We start from the raw sequence: 19429 nt of genomic DNA on the forward strand, positions 1-19429 counted from the left end.
TGTGAAGAGGAAGGAAAATGATAAATGTTTTTCAAACTTCCTTACAACTAAATCTGTGAAAAGTGTGGGGTGCATTTGTATGGCGCCCCCCTGAGTCAATACTTTGTAGAACCCCCTTTCACTGCAATTACAGCTGCAAGTCTTTTTGGGGATGTCTCTACCAGCTTTGCACATCTAGAGAGGGACATTTTTGCCCATTCTTCTTTGCAAAATAGCTCAAGCTCTGTCAGATTGGATAGAGAGCGTTTGAACAGCAATTTTCAAGTCTTGCCATAGATTCCTAATTGGATTTAGGTCTGGACTTCGACTGGGCCATTCCAACACACGAATATGCTTTGACCTAAACCAGGGATATGCAATTAGCGGACCTCCAGCTGTTGCAAAACTACAAGTCCCATGAGGCATAGCAAGACTCTGACAGCCACAAGCATGACACCCAGAGCAGAGGCATGGTGGGACTTGTAGTTTTGCAACAGCGGTCTGCTAATTGCATATCCCTGACCTAAACCATTCCATTGTAGCTCTGGCTGTATGTTTCGGGTCGTTGTCCTGCTGGAAGGTGAACCTCCTCCCCAGTCTCAAGTCTTTTGCAGACTCTAACAGGTTTTCTTCTAAGATTGCCCTGTATTTGGCTCCATCCATCTTCCCATCAACTCTGACCAGCTTCCCTGTCCCTGCTGAAAAAAAGCATCCCCACCACATGATGCTGCCACCACCATGTTTCACAGTGGGGATGGTGTGTTCAGAGTGATGTGCAGTGTTAGTTTTCCGCCACACAGTGTTTTGCTTTTAGGCCAAAAAGTTCAATTTTGGTCTCACCTGACCAGAGCACCTTCTTCCACATCTTTGCAGTGTCCCCCACATGGCTTCTCGCACACCTGTTATATGATGAAGCTTTATTGCACTGGTGATTGACAGTGTGATGTGAAAACATCTTTTTACGGCTGCAACTAACGATTATTTTCATAATCGATTAGTTGGACCGATTATTGTTTCGATTAATCGGTTAATAACCTTAAAGAAAAGTGTGGTGTATAACTTAGTTAATATGTAAAGTTTAAAAAAAGGCAATTTATTCCTAAATATCTTTATACGCAGGGGTAAATCTAAATAACCAACTATATGGTTAGGGAGCAAAATCTTTAATCCTCTCTTAGAATAACAGACAGAAGAGATATACTCTATATACTATTCGAGGTTGAATCTGGACTCAGATAAAAAAATTTTATTAAAAGAAAAAAAAATTCTAGACTGTTTTGCAGATTTTCAAACAGAACTGTAATATTACTTGCTTTTCTGCAGCTTCTCCATTGAAGTATATTGAACCAAAAAAGCACCGTTTTGCATTGAAAAAGGTCCTTGACCCTTTCCAAATACGCAGCAGCTGAAAAAAGCATAGATGTGAACGTTAAATGAACTATAGTGCATTTCTGCAAAAAGCACCAAAAAACACATGGGTGGGAACCAGGCCTAAGACATTTAGTAACATAATAGAGTTAAAAAAAAAAAAAAAATCATTTTTTAATGTGCAACAGTGAAAGTAATATTTACAGTAGAGATTATTTGCTCTTTTTGTACTATGTAGGGCTAATTTTAGCTTTTTTAACCCCATTATGTTAATGGCCGATTAATTGATTATGAAAATAGTAATCGATTAATTTCATAATCGATTAGTTGTTGATTAATCGATTAGTTGTTTCAGCCCTACCTCTTTTTTTTTTCTTTTCTTAATTTTCCCAAAAATTGTGAGATAAAATTACAACTTTGAAAAACTCGCCATGCCCCTTACTAAATACCTTGGACTGTCTACTTTCCAACAAGGGGTCATTTGAGGGGTATTTGTACTGTCCTGGTATTTTCAGGCCTCAAAAAATGAGATGAGGCAGCCAGTACATCAGGATTGATGGATTTTCATATATATATATATATATATATACATATACATATATATATATATATATATATATATATATATATATATATATATATATATATATATACACATACATATACATACATATACATACATACACACACACACACACACACACCATAGTTTGTGGACTCTAACTTCTAGATCTTCTCTCAATAAAGAGGACCTGTCAAGGCCCATGCTATCCCATGTTGTTCATCCCTTGTGATAGCAATAAAGTTAAGAGAAAAAATGAAAGAGGAAGTTTTAAAAAAATAGTTTTAGGTAAAATAAATAATGAAATAAAAAAAATATGCGGAGGGCAGTGGTTGGGGTCCCCCCATCTACAGCGTGATCCCAAAGGGGGTGGCTGGTGGGACTCTTGCCTATCACCTTCTCTCCGACACGTAAATAAGTAATGCTGAGACAATTCTATGGACAATATATATATATTCTAAACAGCTATAACTCCAAGTTATGATAGTTTGTATGAGAGTGAAATCAGGCAGAGTTAGAAGTAAACACTTAACCAACCATGGTACACTACATACTGGGATAATGGAGTTGACATTTTCTTTTTGTAAAGTCTCGTAGGTCATGTTGGCCAAGATATGTTTCTATTTTTCAATATTTTCGGAATGTACATTGTATTTTCTACCTGTTAAACTCAATAAACGAAAGTACCCTGCATTAGATTTGAATAGTGCTTGAAAGGGCCTGCCTTCTGAGGACAGAGGGAAGGGATCAGAGAGGAAATGGGCATAGTAATTTTATTGTTTGGTAGTGGGGACTATATTAATGTATATACTCTAATCTATTTCTGGAATTGTGCCCATTTATTTTGTATAACTTACCTGAAGATTTTTGGATTGTATGTACTTGTTTTTCAATAAAAACTTATTTTTGGATTAAAAAAAAAAAAAAAAAAAAAACTCAATAAACATTATTGAAAGAGAAATAAAAAAATATAAAGTGCCCCAGTCGGTCCTGCATGCATATGTAAATGGTGATCGCGCCACACATGTGAGGTATCGTCGCAAATGTCAGAGCAAGAGCAATCTAGCACTAGGCCTCCTGCATAACTCTAAACTTATAACCTGTAAAGGCTTTTAAAGTGTTACCTATGGAGATTTTTAAATACCTTATTTGTCGCCATTCTATGGACGCAATTTAAAAATGACATGTTGGGTATCAATTTATTCAGACGTAACATCTTTTACAAAAAAAAATGTTGTACTTTATTGTATTTGTGTGCACTAAAATTCATTAAAGTGCATTTTTTTTCAAAACATTTTTGTGTGAAAAACCACTGTGCAGATATCGTGTGACATAAAAAATTGCACTACCAACGTTTTTTTTTTATCTCCCAGGCCTTTGCTTTTAGAAAATGTATAATGTTTGGGGGTTCTAAGAAATTAGATAGTAAATAAAAAAATGCAGATTTTAACATGTACACTATATTGTAAAAGTATTGGAACGCTTACCATTACACGCACATGAACTTTAATGGCATCCCAGTCTTAGTCCGTAGGGTTTAATACTGAGTTGGCCCACCCTTTGCAGCTATAACAGCTTCAACTCTCCTGGGAAGGCCGTCCACAAGGTTTAGGAGTGTGTCTATGGGAATGTTTGACCGTTCTTGTGCATTTGTGAGGTCAGCCACTGATGTTGAATGAGAAGGCCTGGCTCGCAGTCTCCGCTCTAATTCATCCCAAAGGTGTTCTATGGGGTTGAGGTCAGGGCTCTGTGCAGGCCAGTCAAGTTCCTCCACCCCAAACTCGCTTATCCTTGCTTTGTGCACTGGTCCAAATCAGCTGCAAAGGGTGGACCAACTCAATATTAAACCATACGGACTAAGACTGGGATGCCATTAAAGTTTATGTGCGTGTAAAGGCAGGTGTCCCAATACTTTTGGTAAACTAGTGTATGTATTTCATGTGGATATTTAGTGGTTTGCCTGGAGTACAGATTGAATTCAAATCATTTTCAGCAGTCCTGAATTATTATATTCATCCCACTGTCTCTGTCCCCTTTTGCAGGTCTTTATAGCTCCATGGACAGCTGGATGATTGTGCCCAATATCAAGCAGAACCATTACACTGTGCACGGGCTTCAGAGTGGAACTCGTTACATCTTTTTAGTCAAAGCAATCAACCAGGCTGGAAGCCGACACAGCGATCCGGCAAGACTCAAGACTAACAGTGAGTACCACGAGGCTTTACTTATTAATTGCTCAACCCCCTCATGACCAGGAGCCATTAATGTCTGGATGTCCAGACCAATTTTAACAGTGTCAGTTTACTTGACATTAACCTCATGAATAATTTGCACATCTAAACAGTTTTATACAGTATTTTTGTTTTCTAGGATATACACTATGTGGCCAAACTTTTGAGGACCCCTGAGCGTCACAAGCTTTTTTGACATCCAGTTTCAAAACCTTGGGCATTAGGATGGAGTTGGACCTAGCTTTGGGGCTATGTAGCTCCTTGAGTTACTTCACATCAAACTTTTAAACTGTGTCTTTATATCAGGGACAGAAAAGGGTCTTCTCCAAACTGTTAGCGCAAAGTTTGAAGAGCACAATTTGCATAGAATGTGTAGCATTAACAAGTACCCTTGACTGGAAACATCTAATCTAAATTAATTTGGAGGGGTGTCCACCATCTAGACAGGTGTGATGGTCAAGTGTCCACCAACATTTGTTCATGTAGTGTAGTTTAGGAGTCCGTCTCACCATGCAGATTATATCACCTCCTAGCTGCTCAATCAGAGATGGTTTTTCCTGTGATATCCTCCTTTCCCAAGGCCCTCCTCTGCTCCAGCATGACTGGACCTGTGCACAAAGTCCGTTTCATATAAACATGGTTTGATCAGTTTGGTGTGGAGTAACTTGAGTCGCCTTCACAGAGCCCTGACCAAAAACCTACTGAGCACCTTTGGGCTCAGGCCTTCTTATCCAACATCAGTATCTGACCTCAACTGTACTGAGCACCTTTGGGATCAGGTCTTCTCATCCAACATCAAACTGACCTTAACCCTACTGATCGCCTTTGGGATCAGGTCTTCTCATCTCACTTCAGTACTGGACCTCAACCCTACTAAACACCTTTTGGATAAGATCTTCTCATCCAACAATATTACTTGACCTCAACCCTACTGAACACCTTTGGGATCAGGCCTTCTTATTCAACATCAGGACCAGACCTCAATCCTACTGAACACCTTTGAGATCAGATCTTCTCATCCGGCATTAGTACCTGACCTCAACCTTACTGAACACCTTTGGGGTCAGATCTTTTCATCTGACATTAGTACTTGACCTCAACCCTACTGACCACCTTTGGGATGAATTGGGACACTGAGTGTTATCCCGGTCGCCTTATCCAACACCTTTACCTGACCCCAACCCTAATGAACACCTTTGGGGTGAATTAGAATGCTAATGGCGAGCCAGATCTTCTCATCCAACAATGGTACCTGACCTCACAAATGTGCGCAAAATTCCCACAGATGCTCCAAAATCGAATAGTAAACCTTCCCAGAAGAGTGGAGGCTGTTGAAGCCGCAACGAGTGGGGGGGGGCCACAACTCCTTAATAATTCCCATGGTTTTGGAACGGAATGCCCAACATGTGGTTATAGTAGGTCAATGGCATCATGAACATCCCGATGCTTTATGTATGTGCAGCTGAAAGATGGGAGATACCCCAGCCGCAGCTTATTGAGTTGGCTGGGGTGCAATCATGGGTTCCTACAAACTGGGTTTGAAACATGTTTCCGACTGAACCCAGGTTATGCTTAGTCCCGATGACCGTATTATTCATTCAAACTGGAGAAGACCTGGTGCTTCCAAGTCATGGTCATTTTGGGCAGGAAATAGGACAGGTGCTTTTCAACTATTCCTGAGTAAAATTCAATCTTAAGCAATCTTCAAGTTTTAATTTTTCATTTTAAATGGGGCTTTCAAAATGTTCTTTTCTACAACCTTCTGCATCACTCATGGGTTAAAATCGACTTCCCACGTCTGCAAAAGAGAATAAACAGGAAATTGGCACCAGGCGTCTTTGCACGTATTGTGTCAAGAGTGAGAAAACAATACTCTGCTTTCTATTAAACCATACATTCCCAACCCCTGGATAGAGGAAGCAGCTATTCAGTAATACTTCTGAAACGAAATCCAAATCTCATACTGCTACTTTCTTTACAAGCCTCCGTTCCATTCTTAGGAAAATAATAGTGTTTTGTTTCACTGTAGTACACCACATGCTGCCAGCCATTTTCACACCTATTTTTAAAGTACTGAAGGCACGTATGTTGAAAGTGAAGTCCGATTGAAAGCATGGAAGAAAACCATAGTAAATTGGAGGCTCAGCTTGTATAATTATCATAGAGGATGAACAAAGCGAATTTAACAAAATTGATTTCGCCATGAAATTATCGATTATTTCGCTAGCGCAATTTCACCAAATTGGAAACTCTAAGTTTACCTCATTGAGCTACTTGGAATTTACTTTAAAAAATAAAAAATGATCTGCTCTTTTTTTTTTTTTTTTCATTTCAGTGAAGCTTCCTTGAAGTAGAGGGTCTAATTTTTTTATTTTTTTTTTTATGTAAGTGAAAATTTGCTTGGAAAAAAATCTACTCTTTTTTTTATTTAAGTGAAATTTGCTTGAAAATTTTTTTTTATTATTATTACTTCAGTGAAATGTAAGTGAAGAAACAAAATCTACTTTATTATTTCAAAGTAAAAAAAAAAAAAATCAGATTTTTGTATTTGATCGAATTTTGGCTGAAAACCATGATTTTTTTTTCTTCTTTTAATTAAGAAAAATTTGTTTGAAAAAAATGATGTCCTCTTTTTATATGGGTGGAGGGGGGGGGGGCTGAGCAGAGAGCGTGCCGCTGAGGGAAAGGACTTGCCCTGTCACCTTGTGTAGGTGAAACCGGAAACTCAGAGGGCCTGGGTGAGCCCTGTTATCTGAATTTACTAAGTTACCTACGCAGGGTGAGAGGACAAGCACTTTTCCCCAGTGACAGTGTAAAACAGGGTTATTGAATTCAAATGCACTGAGTTCCAGTGGATAAAATTTTCTTTTAGCAAATGCATTTTTGGGTGATGGATCAAATCCTTCCCTTTACAGCACCCCTCTTGTCTTAGGCTAGGTTCCCACCCTTGCAGCTGGGGAACGCACTCAAAAATTTGCACATGTTCCCAAGCCACAAGGAACGTGCTGCACTTTAGCAGACGTACCATAAATTCTTAATGGTACCCCCACACATCGGCTCCTGTTGTGCATTTTCACATGCGCCAAACTGCATGTTGCTGCAGCACCATGTGGCTTGGTGCGGCGCAATTTAGAAAAAAAAAATGGGTCGGGAACTTCTTTCACCACGGTTCCCTCCCGTTCACATCATGCCCCCCACATGACCTCAGCCCCTCACATTATAATCCTAACCCCCTTCACACTGGTGTCCTTAGCCTCCCTTTCACGTTGTCCACCTACTGTCCTACCTTAAACAAACAGATCAGAGGGTGGGAGGAACAGCAGGTCTGGATGGAGGGCGGGAGCTGCTAGCTGGTGATTGGTTTCTAGGACTGCCCTGCATCTTGGCAACCGATCACCTGCTTGTGAACTCAGGCACCTCCTGCCCTTCATCCAGGACTTTTCTGCCTCCCATGCATCCGGCTCTTTGATAATGACAGCGGCGATGGCTTGGTGGTAAACTGGTTCGTAAATGGCGGGACTGTGGCAGTCCAGACAGGAAAGTGACTTGCTGAATGAATGAGTGACTTGTATAGCGCTACCTATGCAAACTGAATCATCTCAGGGAGCTTTTTGCCGCTGGTGTCCACAATTTAGGGATGCCTGGTGTAGAACCTAATCCGACAGGAAGGCTGCATGGGCCCCCTGGAGCATGGGCGGGGTCACCATTGTGACCCCTCAAGCTCCACCCATGTACATGTATGTTATAGGGATTAAAGCAGAACTGTGTTGCTGTGGTTCCATGGCTACTGCCTACTTGGACATTATGGCAGACAAACCCCCTAGAGTAACCTTTTATAAAACTTTTTAGCCCAGAAGAACCCTTGAAATAATTTTTTCAGTCTCAAGAAAACCCCTCCTAAAATCAATTTATCAAGGGACATGGGAAAGAATGCTCCTTACATTGGTAGACAGTAGAAGAATGCCCCTTACATTGATGGTCAGAGGGAAGAATGCCCCTTACATTGATGGTCAGAGGGAAGAATATCCCTTACATTGATGGTCAGAGGGAAGAATGTCCCTTAAATTGGTGTTCAAGTGGAAATAAATTATTTTACATTGGTGGTTATTGCAAAGAATGTCCCTTAAATTGGTGGTCAATGGGAAGAAATTCCCTTACATTGGTGGACAGTAGAAGAATGTCCCTTACAATGGTGGTTAGTTGGAAGAATGTTCCTTACATTGGTGGACAGTAGAAGAATGCTCCTTACATTTGGTGGTCAGTGGGCCTCTTAGCGATAGCTAAAAAGATTATTGGGGTCATGCCACTGGCTCTGCCAAGTGACATTGAACATGGAACTATCCAGGCACCTTTAGATAGGAGGGCCACAGCTCAATGAACCCCTAGCAACCTCTGAAGGAACCCTAGTTGAAAATAGCTGATCTAGAGTGTCCTTCTCCAGCGTTGTGAGGTGCACGCTCCACACTGTTGCTCCATCACCACCTCTGCTGTCTTCTTCCAGGTCTAAAGTATTTTGCCTTTATCCATTGATCGGCAACACATGACTTGGTAGCAACTCCTACCTCATGCGTGGCAGTCAGCGTACAATTAATAAAACATTGTTATTGCAGACAGGGAAGATATTTTATTTCAGAAGAGGCCTACAGAGCCTATTCCACCTTCTAACAATTTATAAAGGTTAGTTCCACTTTAAATGGAAAAAAAAAGAAAAAGCAACACCATTTTGAATTTGCCCCCTTTTTAAATAGGCCATGTAGTTTCTAAAACAGCTGCCTATAAAAGCCCAAACACTCAATAAGGATTTCAGATCACCAGCCTGACAAGTCAAGTACAAAGTGCCCAGGAGCATTTAAAACGCAAAGCTCATATATTCAGTTTAGCATTGATTTACTCTATAGGGCTGCAGTAAAATGGATTAGGTTTGTTGTATGTTATTTATTGTTTTCGGCAAGCGTTATACGGGGGTAAAGTCGTTCCATAAAGAAAGCCAGTTCTTCATACGCAAGAACACGGCTCGTATAATATTTTTTTTTTTAGGTTCTCGCAAATAGAGCAGAGACTTGATTTATTTCTGAATCCTCTAACTGCCACTGTCAAGGGCAAACTGGTATGATGCATGGGGTGATAAGATGAGCCTTCAAGACTCACTGTATCATTGTCATCCTGCGCTATACTGTAATATGCATAAAGCACAGCTGACAGAGGAAGACCAGGTAAAAGAAAACTGTATGAAGCTCATAGGCTCCCAAAAGTTCCCAAAAATTTGTTCCAGCACCCATTACGAAAATTCCCACAACAATCTTTTTTTTTTTTTTTTTCTAAATACTGCTAAAAGTAGCATTTCAATAAAAATGTATCCATTAACCCTTTTGCATTTCTCGTGAACGTTTAAATAAATCATTTTAGGCCTGAAGATTAGCTAAAACCTCCAAACATTATATTGGCGGTCTATGAAACGCAAAATTTCAGTAAAAAAAATATTTTTAATGCACACAAACACACAATATTTTACAAAATGTTTTGGTAAAATATAAACGATGAGGTTGTGCCGCGTAAATAACCAAACATGTTGAGCCTTAAAATTACGTGCGCCCACAATACATCATATTAGCCCAATGGTTTATGAAACACAACATTTCAGTAAAAAAATACTCTAAAGTTAATTTTCGGGTACACAAACACAATATTTTATCCACTTGTTGGTAAAATATAAAAGATGAGATGGCAACAAGTAAATAGATACCCAACATGTCCAGACTTAAAACTGTGTGCGCCCTTGAAACATTGTTATTAGCGCAACGTTTTATGAAACGCAACATTTCTGTAAAAAAAAAAAAAAAAAATCAACCAAAGTTAATTGTAGTGTACACAAATGAAATATTTTAACCTTTTTTTTTGGTAAAATATAAAAGCTGAGTTTGCACCATGTAAATGGATACTAGACATGTGCGCCGTCAATAAATTTGTTTTGTTTTGTTCCGTTTCGTATTAGAGTTAATTAGTATTTCGTAATTCGTGTCTGAAATTCAATTTAAATTCATACGATATACGAATTTTCGTTGTTCGTTAACTTTCCGTAACAATTACGAATGTTCGTTATGATGAATTTATCATTATGAGGGGCTCCCACCATCCCTGTGCTGTGCTGACTTCCGGGGTTTTTAACTTTTAGGTTACTTTTTGTAACAATTACGAATGTTCATTAGGAATTTGGATCCGAAATTCGTAAACGAAATTACGTATTTCGTACCAAATTCGGAAGCATGGCAATTCGTATTTCGGATCCTCCCGAATGTATGAATTTACAGAAATTCGTCCGAATTTTCGATTCGTATGAAACTAATCGCACATGTCTAATAGATACCCAACGTGTCAAGCCTTAAAATTGCGTGCGCCCGTGAAACATTGTTATTAGTGCAGCCGTTAATGAAACACAAAATTTCACAAAAAAAATACACTAAAGTTAATTTTAAGGTACACAAATGTAATACTTTATCCACTTTTTGGTAAAGTATAAAAGTTGAGGTTACACCGAGTAAATGGATACCCAACATGTCAAGCCTACAAATTGCATGCGCCCCTGAAATGTTATATTAGGGCAACAGTTTATAAAACAATACATTTCTGTAAAAAATACACCAAAGTTTTAGGGTACACAAACACAATTAATTGGTCAAATTTAAACGATGAGGTTGCACCGAGTAAATGGATACCAAACATGTCAAAGTTTAAAGCAGTAGTAAACCGCATAAAAAATTTAAAAAAAAAATAGGCACTGGGCAGTTTAAGTCATAATTTGCTAGTATGCATCGTTCACTAGCACATTATGACAGACTTGCCTGAAAAAGAAGCCCTCCAGCTGCATGCTGTCACCGCTGAAGGAGCTTCAATCTTCACCCGGTCTTCCTTCGGGGTTCGTGGGCTTCGGCGATATGAATGGGCAAGCCGGCGATGATGTCACTCCCGTGGGAGTCACCGTTTACAGCACAGATCCGAAGGAATGGCATGGGTATACTGTTCCTTCAGAGCGCATGCTCCAGTGACGTCACCGTCTGCATCTAAAGCAAATATCTGTATACTGTAACTATAGGTAACGTTAGTATAGGCTTACCTATAGGTAAAAATCATACAAGGGAGTTTACTCCCACTTTAAAATTGCATAAACATTGTTATTAGCGCAACAGTTTATGAAAGGTAAAATTTGTGTAAAAAAATAATTAAAGTTAATTTGTAGAGAACACAAAATATTTTCATAATTTTTGGTAAAATATAAAAGATGAGGTTGCACCAAGTAAATAGATACCCAACATGTTAAGCCTTAAATTGCATGCATTAGAAAGATAAAAAGAAGGAGAGGGTGAACCAGTCTTGTGCATTATCCCAAGTAAATTTATTATGTAAAAAGATAAAAACTACTCACAAGCATGTAGTAATAAAAGCACTTGAATAGGCCACTGTCACGTGGCTGTGCAGTCCTGGGACCAGCAATCCCCAGATCATAGGGGAGACCATACAAGAGCCCCTGCTGGCTAACACGTTTCAAACATAAACCTTTTTCCTCTGAGCCTCTGAGGAAGAAGATTCCTCAGGGCCTCTGAGGAAGAAGGTTCCTCAGAACCTCTGAGGAAGAAGGTTCCTGAGAGCCGATGAGGAAGAAGGTTCCTCAGAGCGGCTGAGGAAGAAGGTTCCTCTGAGCCTCTGAGGAAGAAGGTTCATCTGAGCCTCTGAGGAAGAAGGTTCCTCTGAGCCTCTGAGGAAGAAGGTTCCTCTGAGCCTCTGAGGAAGAAGGTTCCTCTGAGCCTCTGAGGAAGAAGGTTCCCCTGAGCCTCTGAGGAAGAAGGTTCCTCTGAGCCTCTGAGGAAGAAGGTTCCTCTGAGCCTCTGAGGAAGAAGGTTCCTCTGAGCCTCTGAGGAAGAAAGTTTACGTTTGAAACGTGTTAGCCAGCAGGGGCTCCTGTATGGTCTCCCCTACGATCTGAGGATTGCTGGTCCCAGGACTGTATAGCCACGTGACGTGGCCTATTCAAGTGTTATTACTACATGCTTGTGAATAGTTTTTATCTTTTTACATAATACATTTGCTTGGGATAATGCACAAGGCTGGTTCACCCGCTCTTCTTCTTTTTATCTTTCTAGTGCAATAAGGACATCCCCAGTACTAGAGGGCAGCTTAGCCAGAAACATCATCTATTAAGGAGTGGATCATCACGCATAATTAGGCTGGCCATTATAATTATGCGTAAGAGTGTTTTTCTTTTTGCTGTTTAAAATTGCGTGCGCCCGTCAAACATTTTATCAGCGCAATGGTTTTTAAAAACGCTAAAGTTCTGTATAAAATACACCAAAGTTTTAGGTTACACACACACACAAAATATAAAAGATGAGGTTGCACCAAGTAAATAGATACCCTAGTCAAGCCTTAAAATGACTTGTGCTAATATGTTTTACAGACACAACAGTTTATGAAACGCAAAATTTCAGTAAAAATACACTAGTTAAATTTATGGTAGACAAATGCAATATTTTATTCACTATTTGGTAAAATATAAAAGATGAGGTTGCACTGAGTAAATAGATACCCAACATGTCAAGCTTTATAATTGAGAAATATTATGTTAGCACGACGGTTTATGAAATGCAAAATTTCTTTTTTTTTTTCAAATAACAGTTTTTTATTATGCATAAAGATATATACATACAAAGGACAATAGTATTGCATGTAACTAAGTGCAACTGGTGGACAGTTAATCTGGTAATCAGTAAACTTCAGAATATAATCATCCAAGTACAGTAGTGGCATAGCACATTCCATATCTTCTACAACTGTCAGCCAGCAAATATCTTTGTTAATCTGAATATAATCTAGCATTATAAGAATTGAAAGAAGATAAAGGAAGAAAGAAGAAAAGAGGAATAAGAAGGGGAGGGGGCTTAGCCGCCGGTCTAGGGTGGGTCCTCTCGCCTATGCCAATCCTCCCAGACCTTATCATGTGCCTCCAATCTATTTTGTAGTCTGGCTGTCATTTTCTCCATTAGCTCTATGTCTTTTATTCTGGTATAGAGGTCTGTTTGGGTAGGCGGGGCCTGTCTTTTCCAGTGGAGGGCTACCAGACATCTCGCTGCTGTAAGAACATGGCCAAGTAATTTCCTGGAGTGTCGAGATATACGTATTCCGGACACTCCAAGAAGAAATAATTTCGGGACTCTAGGAACCTGCACGCCCAACAGGCGGTTCAGCAACAATTGCGTTTCCGTCCAAAAGGGAACTATTTTGGGACATGACCAATAGATGTGATATAAGGTTCCTCTTTCTTTCAGGCACCGCCAACATTTGTCCGAACTAGAAGGGTAGATGGCGTGGAGAACATCAAGTGTCATATACCATAAAAAAAGAATTTTATAGGCGTTCTCTTTGTACAGTGTACAGAGTGAACTCTTAGCTGCTTGAGACCAGACCGTCTTCCATGTAGACTCTGGGATTTCCTCACCCAAAAACCTCTCCCAGCGGAGCATGTATGCGTGTTTACCCTGATCAGTAATGTTGTAGGAATTTAGTATCCGGTAAATATCGGAAATTAGCCCATGTCTAGCCGAACCCTCCAATATCAGGCCTTCAAAAGGAGTTGGGGCCGAGAATTGTAAGTTCAGGGCAAGTGATTGAGCATAGTGCCTAATCTGCAAGCATCCATAGAACACTTGCCGCGGTAAGTCAAATTTTTTATGGAGGTCTGTGAAGGAAAGCAATCTACGCGTGCATGGATGCACCAAATGACCAAAGTGAAACAAATCTCTCGTTGCCCATGGAGAGGACATCTGATGCGTAAGACCTGCAGGCAATCTGGGGTTGTAGAGGAATGACGTGAGAAGTGAGCTTTCTGAGCATAGTTTATAAAGTCGTGATAATTTACGCCAGAGTGAACTAAGGTGGAGCATGGGGCCCAAGAGCTTAGTGGAATCTACCTTCACCGTTGCATTCCATAGCATACTATTTGGGTGGACCGGTGCCATCCATAGTTTTTCAATTTCTGTCCACCTATTATAGGAATGTTGGGTGAACCAAGAGGCTAGGGCTCGTAATTGGGTGGCTTGATAGTATTTAGTTAGGTCAGGGAAGGACAACCCGCCGTCTGATCGCGCCGCCATCATGACCGATTTTGGTATTCTATGCCTCTTGTAATTCCAGACAAAGCATATCAGATCTGCCTGGAGTTTCTTCAATTCAGCCTGTGGTATTGGGATGGGGAGTGTTTGGAAAAGATAAAGCAGCTTTGGTAAGATAGCCATTTTAACAGAAGCTATCCTCCCTAATAGGGAGATATGATGGGCCTTCCATTTTTGTAGGAGGTCCCTTATGGTTTTGAAAAGAGGGGGATAATTAGCTCGTTATAAGGTGGAGTAAGAAGGGGTTATCTGAACTCCCAAATATATCAGGGATAATGTCTTCCAGTGATAGGGAAAACATTGTTGTAAGTGTTGGCTCTCCTGCGTTGGGATATTGATGGGTAAGGCTTCTGACTTAGCTGCATTTATCTTGTAACCCGATAGAGATCTATATAGATCGAGTTCAGCATGTAAGTTGGGGAGTGAAATCCTAGGCTGGGTTAAGGTGAGTATGATATCGTCGGCAAACAGTGCCAACTTAAACTCGCTATCTCTCAGCGGGATGTATATTCGGGTTTTTCCGAATGGACGCCACCAGAGGCTCAACACACAACGCAAATAGTAGTGGTGAAAGCGGGCACCCCTGGCGGGTTCCATTTGCGATCGGGAAAGCCCGCGAGAGAGCAAAGGGAGTTTTTACCTGGGATGAGGGATTGGTGTACAGATGTCTAATGGCTTGCACAAATGGGCCCCGGAACCCCATGCAGTTCAATGTGGCGAACAGGAAGGACCAGCCAAGGCGGTCAAAAGCTTTTTCTGCATCCAAGCCGAGAACTAACGCTCCAGCTTATTCCTGTTCGCCACATCTATCAGGTCAATAATTCGTCTCGTGTTATCCCCTGCCTGAGTGGTGGGGGTGCAGGTTTCCGAGAGTCCCATAACAGGAGTTGGGGGGGCCCCCGTGTTCCCCCATGAAGGCCTCTGTGAATAAGAAGAATGACCCCCTTCCAGGGCATCCATAGGGGTCAGGGTCGGTGAACTTGTCACCTGGGCGTATGATTTTATCAGGTTTGTCCCCTGTTCTGTGGGCCTGGAGGCACTGTGGCGGGCTTGTCTCTGCGGCTGAGGGGTTCAGGGGGGGGATCAAGCACCGGTTGGGGGATGCATCCTCCATATTGTGCCTCTGGTAAAAGTCCATGGTCCCATATTCCCTCTGGGTCTGGTAATGGGGGAAAATCACTAGGCTGCAGTGATGGTGTGGGGGATAGGGATGGGTCTGATACCGAGCGCAGCAGCTGCGGAAAGGCCTCTGAGCACTGCGTGTAAGAGGCTGCAGTGAGGCCTAATGATGTGTCCTGGGGCGCGCCCTGATGCTTCCCTTGTGCTGGGAGAGGTGGGGATGGACTCACTGCTGCTGATCCCCTGCTCGTCTGTCCCTCCATCTCCCGCTCCAGGTCCGCTGCTCGCTGGGGTAGTGGAGGTGATGCCGAGCGCTGTTGCAGTGGCTGCCTCGTGGAGGAGATAGGAGCCGTCGGCGCCATCTTGTCCCGTTCGTCCCCGGACATGGAGGGCGGTTTAAAGTACCCATGGAGGCTTGTAGAGGAGCCGGATGGTGGCTGGGACGATCCCTTGGGCTTAGAGGACCTGGTTCTCCTGCTTCCTCCCATAAAATGTGGCGAAAAGTCCCCCTTTTAGGCCTAAGGCTGTGGGCTAGTGGAGAGCTGAGGATTCAAGCGTCCATGCAGGGCAACTTCCGGTCACGCCCCCCCCGAAACGCAAAATTTCAGTGAGAAATATATTAAAGTTAATTTTAGGGTATATAAACACAACATTTGACCTATTTTTTGTAAAATATGAAAGATGAGGCTGCACCGAGTAAATAAATACCAAACATGTCAGGCCTTATAATTGCGTGTGCCTCTGCACGACGGTTTATGAAATTTAAATTTCAGTAGGATAAACACTAAAGTTAATTTTGGGGTAAACGCGCACAATATTTTATCCACTTTTTGGTAACCTATAAAAGATGAGGTTGCATCGAGTGAATAGATACCCAACACACCAAGTCTCAAAATTGCGTGTGACCATGAAACATTATATTAGCGCAATGGTTTAAAAAAAAATGCAAAATTCTAGTAATATACTAAAGGTCATTTTAAGGTACAAACGCAATATTTTACCACTTTTATGGTAAAATATAAAAGCTGAGGTTGCACCGAGTAAATAGATACCCAACATGTCAAGCCCTAAAATTGCATGCACCTATCAAACGGTAACCAACTTCAGTGCCCTATGTTTTCCATAGACAACATTTTAAATGCCCCTACAGCTCATCAATGTAGAGTTAACCATGAATAATGGGCTTAGAATTATTGATATCACTCTGGCATGGCGATGTGTAACATGTGTAGCGCAATCAACATTTTCGTGTGTGCATGTATGTGGTGGGGGGCTCAAACATTTTAATTTGGGGAGGGATATTAAGTGCTTGGATGTAACTTTCAATTTTTACGTTTAAAACTTTAAATTATTTGTTCACCAAGCTTTATTTTTCATCACATAAGGGACAAAAAGTTTACTATGTGATGCATTTTTTTGGTGACAGGTTCTCTTTAAGGAGACATCAGGAGTCAGTGGTTAAAGCTGAACTCCAGATATAAAAGACAAAATTATTATTATTTTTAAAATCAAGCAATGTAAGCACCTTATATGTACCTGTTATCAGTCTCTGTTCAGCAAAACTCAGACTCTGTGAAGGAGAAGCAGTTCAAGGTTTCAATTAGTTGTGCTGCAGTGCTAACATAGAGCACGCTGATAGTAGGAGATAGCAGAGAGATGAGCTTATCCATCTGCTGCTTTTCCTTTTAATTCTCCAAAGGCTGGGGGAGGGACAAGACCTTCAAGTGTTACTGACCTGCAGGAGAAAAAACTCAGGTCTCCTGTCGTGCCAGATGGGGCTGTGCTGTGTGGTAGAGCTGTGTAAATCTCAGGACTGGGTGGACAGAAATACAAGTTCTTTTGGCAGGCAAAACAGCTCCCATATATGTATTTGAGCAGATATATTTGTATATCTGGCCATCCTGTCCCAGGACTGCACAGCTCCCCAATTTAGCACAGCCAGGAGAATGACACCACTTACAGTTAGGGCCCCACCTCCACCCACCAACCTATAACCGGACAGCGAAAGAGCAGCAGCAGACCATCCCATGTTCACTCTGATCTCTCCTCCCATCATCATGTTCCTTCAATGGAGCACACCTGATTGGTTCTCAGTGTCTCCACCTGCTTCTCACATTCTGCTGTACAGGTCATTTCAAAGTGCTGATACCAAGTCAGGTACTTATACTAGAAAATTAAAAAAAAAAGACATTTATTAATTAATCATTATAGAAGAGCATGGATTTGTCTCTTTTATATCTGTTCAGCTCTAACCGACAAGGCACAGGTAGCATAAAAGAAAAAGGAAATAAATCTGAATAATGCGGCTCGGATAATAGTTATATGAATGTAGAATGTAGATAGAATATAACTATAGAATATGAATATGTCGCCCTTCATGAGATTCTGTATGTCATTCCTCATTCTAGGTCAGCCGTTCAAACTTGATCCCAAATTTGCTCACAAGAAGCTAAAGATATCGAATGACGGAATGCAGATGGAGAAAGAAGAGAGCTCCCTGAAGAAGAGCCACACGCCTGAGCGGTTCAGCGGGACGGGCTGCTACGGGGCAACAGGGAATGTCTTCATTGACAGCGGGTGTCATTACTGGGAAGTAGCTGTTGGAAATTCTACCTGGTAAGTGGCCTGAACAGTACCATGGGACCTTGAAGTGTTCTTATATATACAGCTGTCGTGATCAGAGAGGCACACCAGTATGACATGGACAAAGGCAACGTGATGGCTGCATAGGACTTATTCCATAAGGAGTATTTAATGTAACATTTCTCAACCGGTTTACTGTGGAGGAACCCTTAACATAGTGTTCAGGTCTCAGAGAACCCTCAATAAAATGATTAGGTCTGCAACTCAAAGCATGACCAGTAGGACTGTAGAGAGTTAAAGAATTTACATAACCCCCCCGCCACTTACACAGGTGGTCAGTTGAAATGCACCCCCTTACACTGAAGGTCAATAGAGAAGTAACCCCTTACTCTGGTGGCCAGCAGAGAAAAGTGTCCCCTTTAGGGACCAGTAGTGAAAAGCCCCCTTACATTGGTGACTAGTGGAGAAAAGCTCCCTTGCATTGGAGGTCAGTAGAGGAGTGACCCTTTATGCTGGTGGTCATTGGAGAAGTGCTCCCATACACTGGTAAAGAACCCCCTTACATTGGTGGTCAGCGGAGAAGTGCCCCATTATATTGGTGACCAGTAGAGATGAGCTCCCTTACACTCTCCTCTTACACTGAAGGTCAATGGAGAAGTGTCCTCTTACATTGGTGGTAAGAGGAGAAGGGCCCCATATATTAGTAGTCAGTGAATAAGGACTTCTTACAATTATGGTTAGTGAGAGAAATGTCCCATGGCATTGGGGTTTAGCGGAGATTTGCCCCCTTACATTGGTGGCCAGTGGAGAAATATTCTCCACCAATATAAGGGTGTCTTTATCCAATGATCACCCATGTAAGAAGATCTTTCTCCACTGATGACCAATGTAAAGAGCCACTTCTGCACTGGGTACCAGTGTAAGGGTGTCCTTTTCCTCTGATCACCTATGTGCAGTAAGTCAGTGAAGTGGCTTCTATCATTGGTGGTCAGTGGAGAAGGGGCCCCTTACATTGGTGACCAGTAAAAAAGAATCCCCTTACATTGATGGTCATTGGAGAAGTACCTCCTTATATTGGTGGTCAGTGGAGAAGCTCCCCTTACACTAAAATCAATGAAGTAGTGTCCTCTTAAATTGATGGTCAACGGAGAAGGGCACCATATATTAGTAGTCGGTGAAGAAGTGACCTCTTACATTGGTTGTCATTGGAGAAAGGACCCCTTACATTGGTGACCAGCGGAGAAGAACCCTCTTACATCGATGTCATTGGAGAAGTACCTCCTTAATTGGTGGTCAGTGGAGAAGCTCCCCTTACACTGAAAGTCAGTGGAGTAGTGTCCTCTTAGATTGATGATCAATGGAGAAGGGTCCTCTTACATTGGTGGTATGTGGAGAAGGGCCCCATATATTAGTAGTCGGTGAAGAAG

At 41.5% G+C, this 19429-nt stretch overlaps 1 protein-coding gene across 3 annotated transcripts in view; it reads left to right on the forward strand.

The window, feature by feature from the left end:
- MID2 (midline 2) overlaps positions 1–19429 on the forward strand; it is a 300307-nt gene that overhangs the window by 254602 nt on the left and 26276 nt on the right. For all 3 annotated transcript variants that reach the window (XM_073600578.1, XM_073600577.1, XM_073600579.1), the window contains 2 exons: positions 3952–4113; positions 17828–18035. In XM_073600578.1, coding sequence (XP_073456679.1) covers positions 3952–4113; positions 17828–18035 — 370 coding nt within the window. The remainder of the gene's footprint in view (positions 1–3951; positions 4114–17827; positions 18036–19429) is intronic.

Source organism: Aquarana catesbeiana, linkage group LG09 (assembly GCF_042186555.1).
Source record: "Aquarana catesbeiana isolate 2022-GZ linkage group LG09, ASM4218655v1, whole genome shotgun sequence".
NCBI classification, from domain to species: domain Eukaryota; kingdom Metazoa; phylum Chordata; class Amphibia; order Anura; family Ranidae; genus Aquarana; species Aquarana catesbeiana.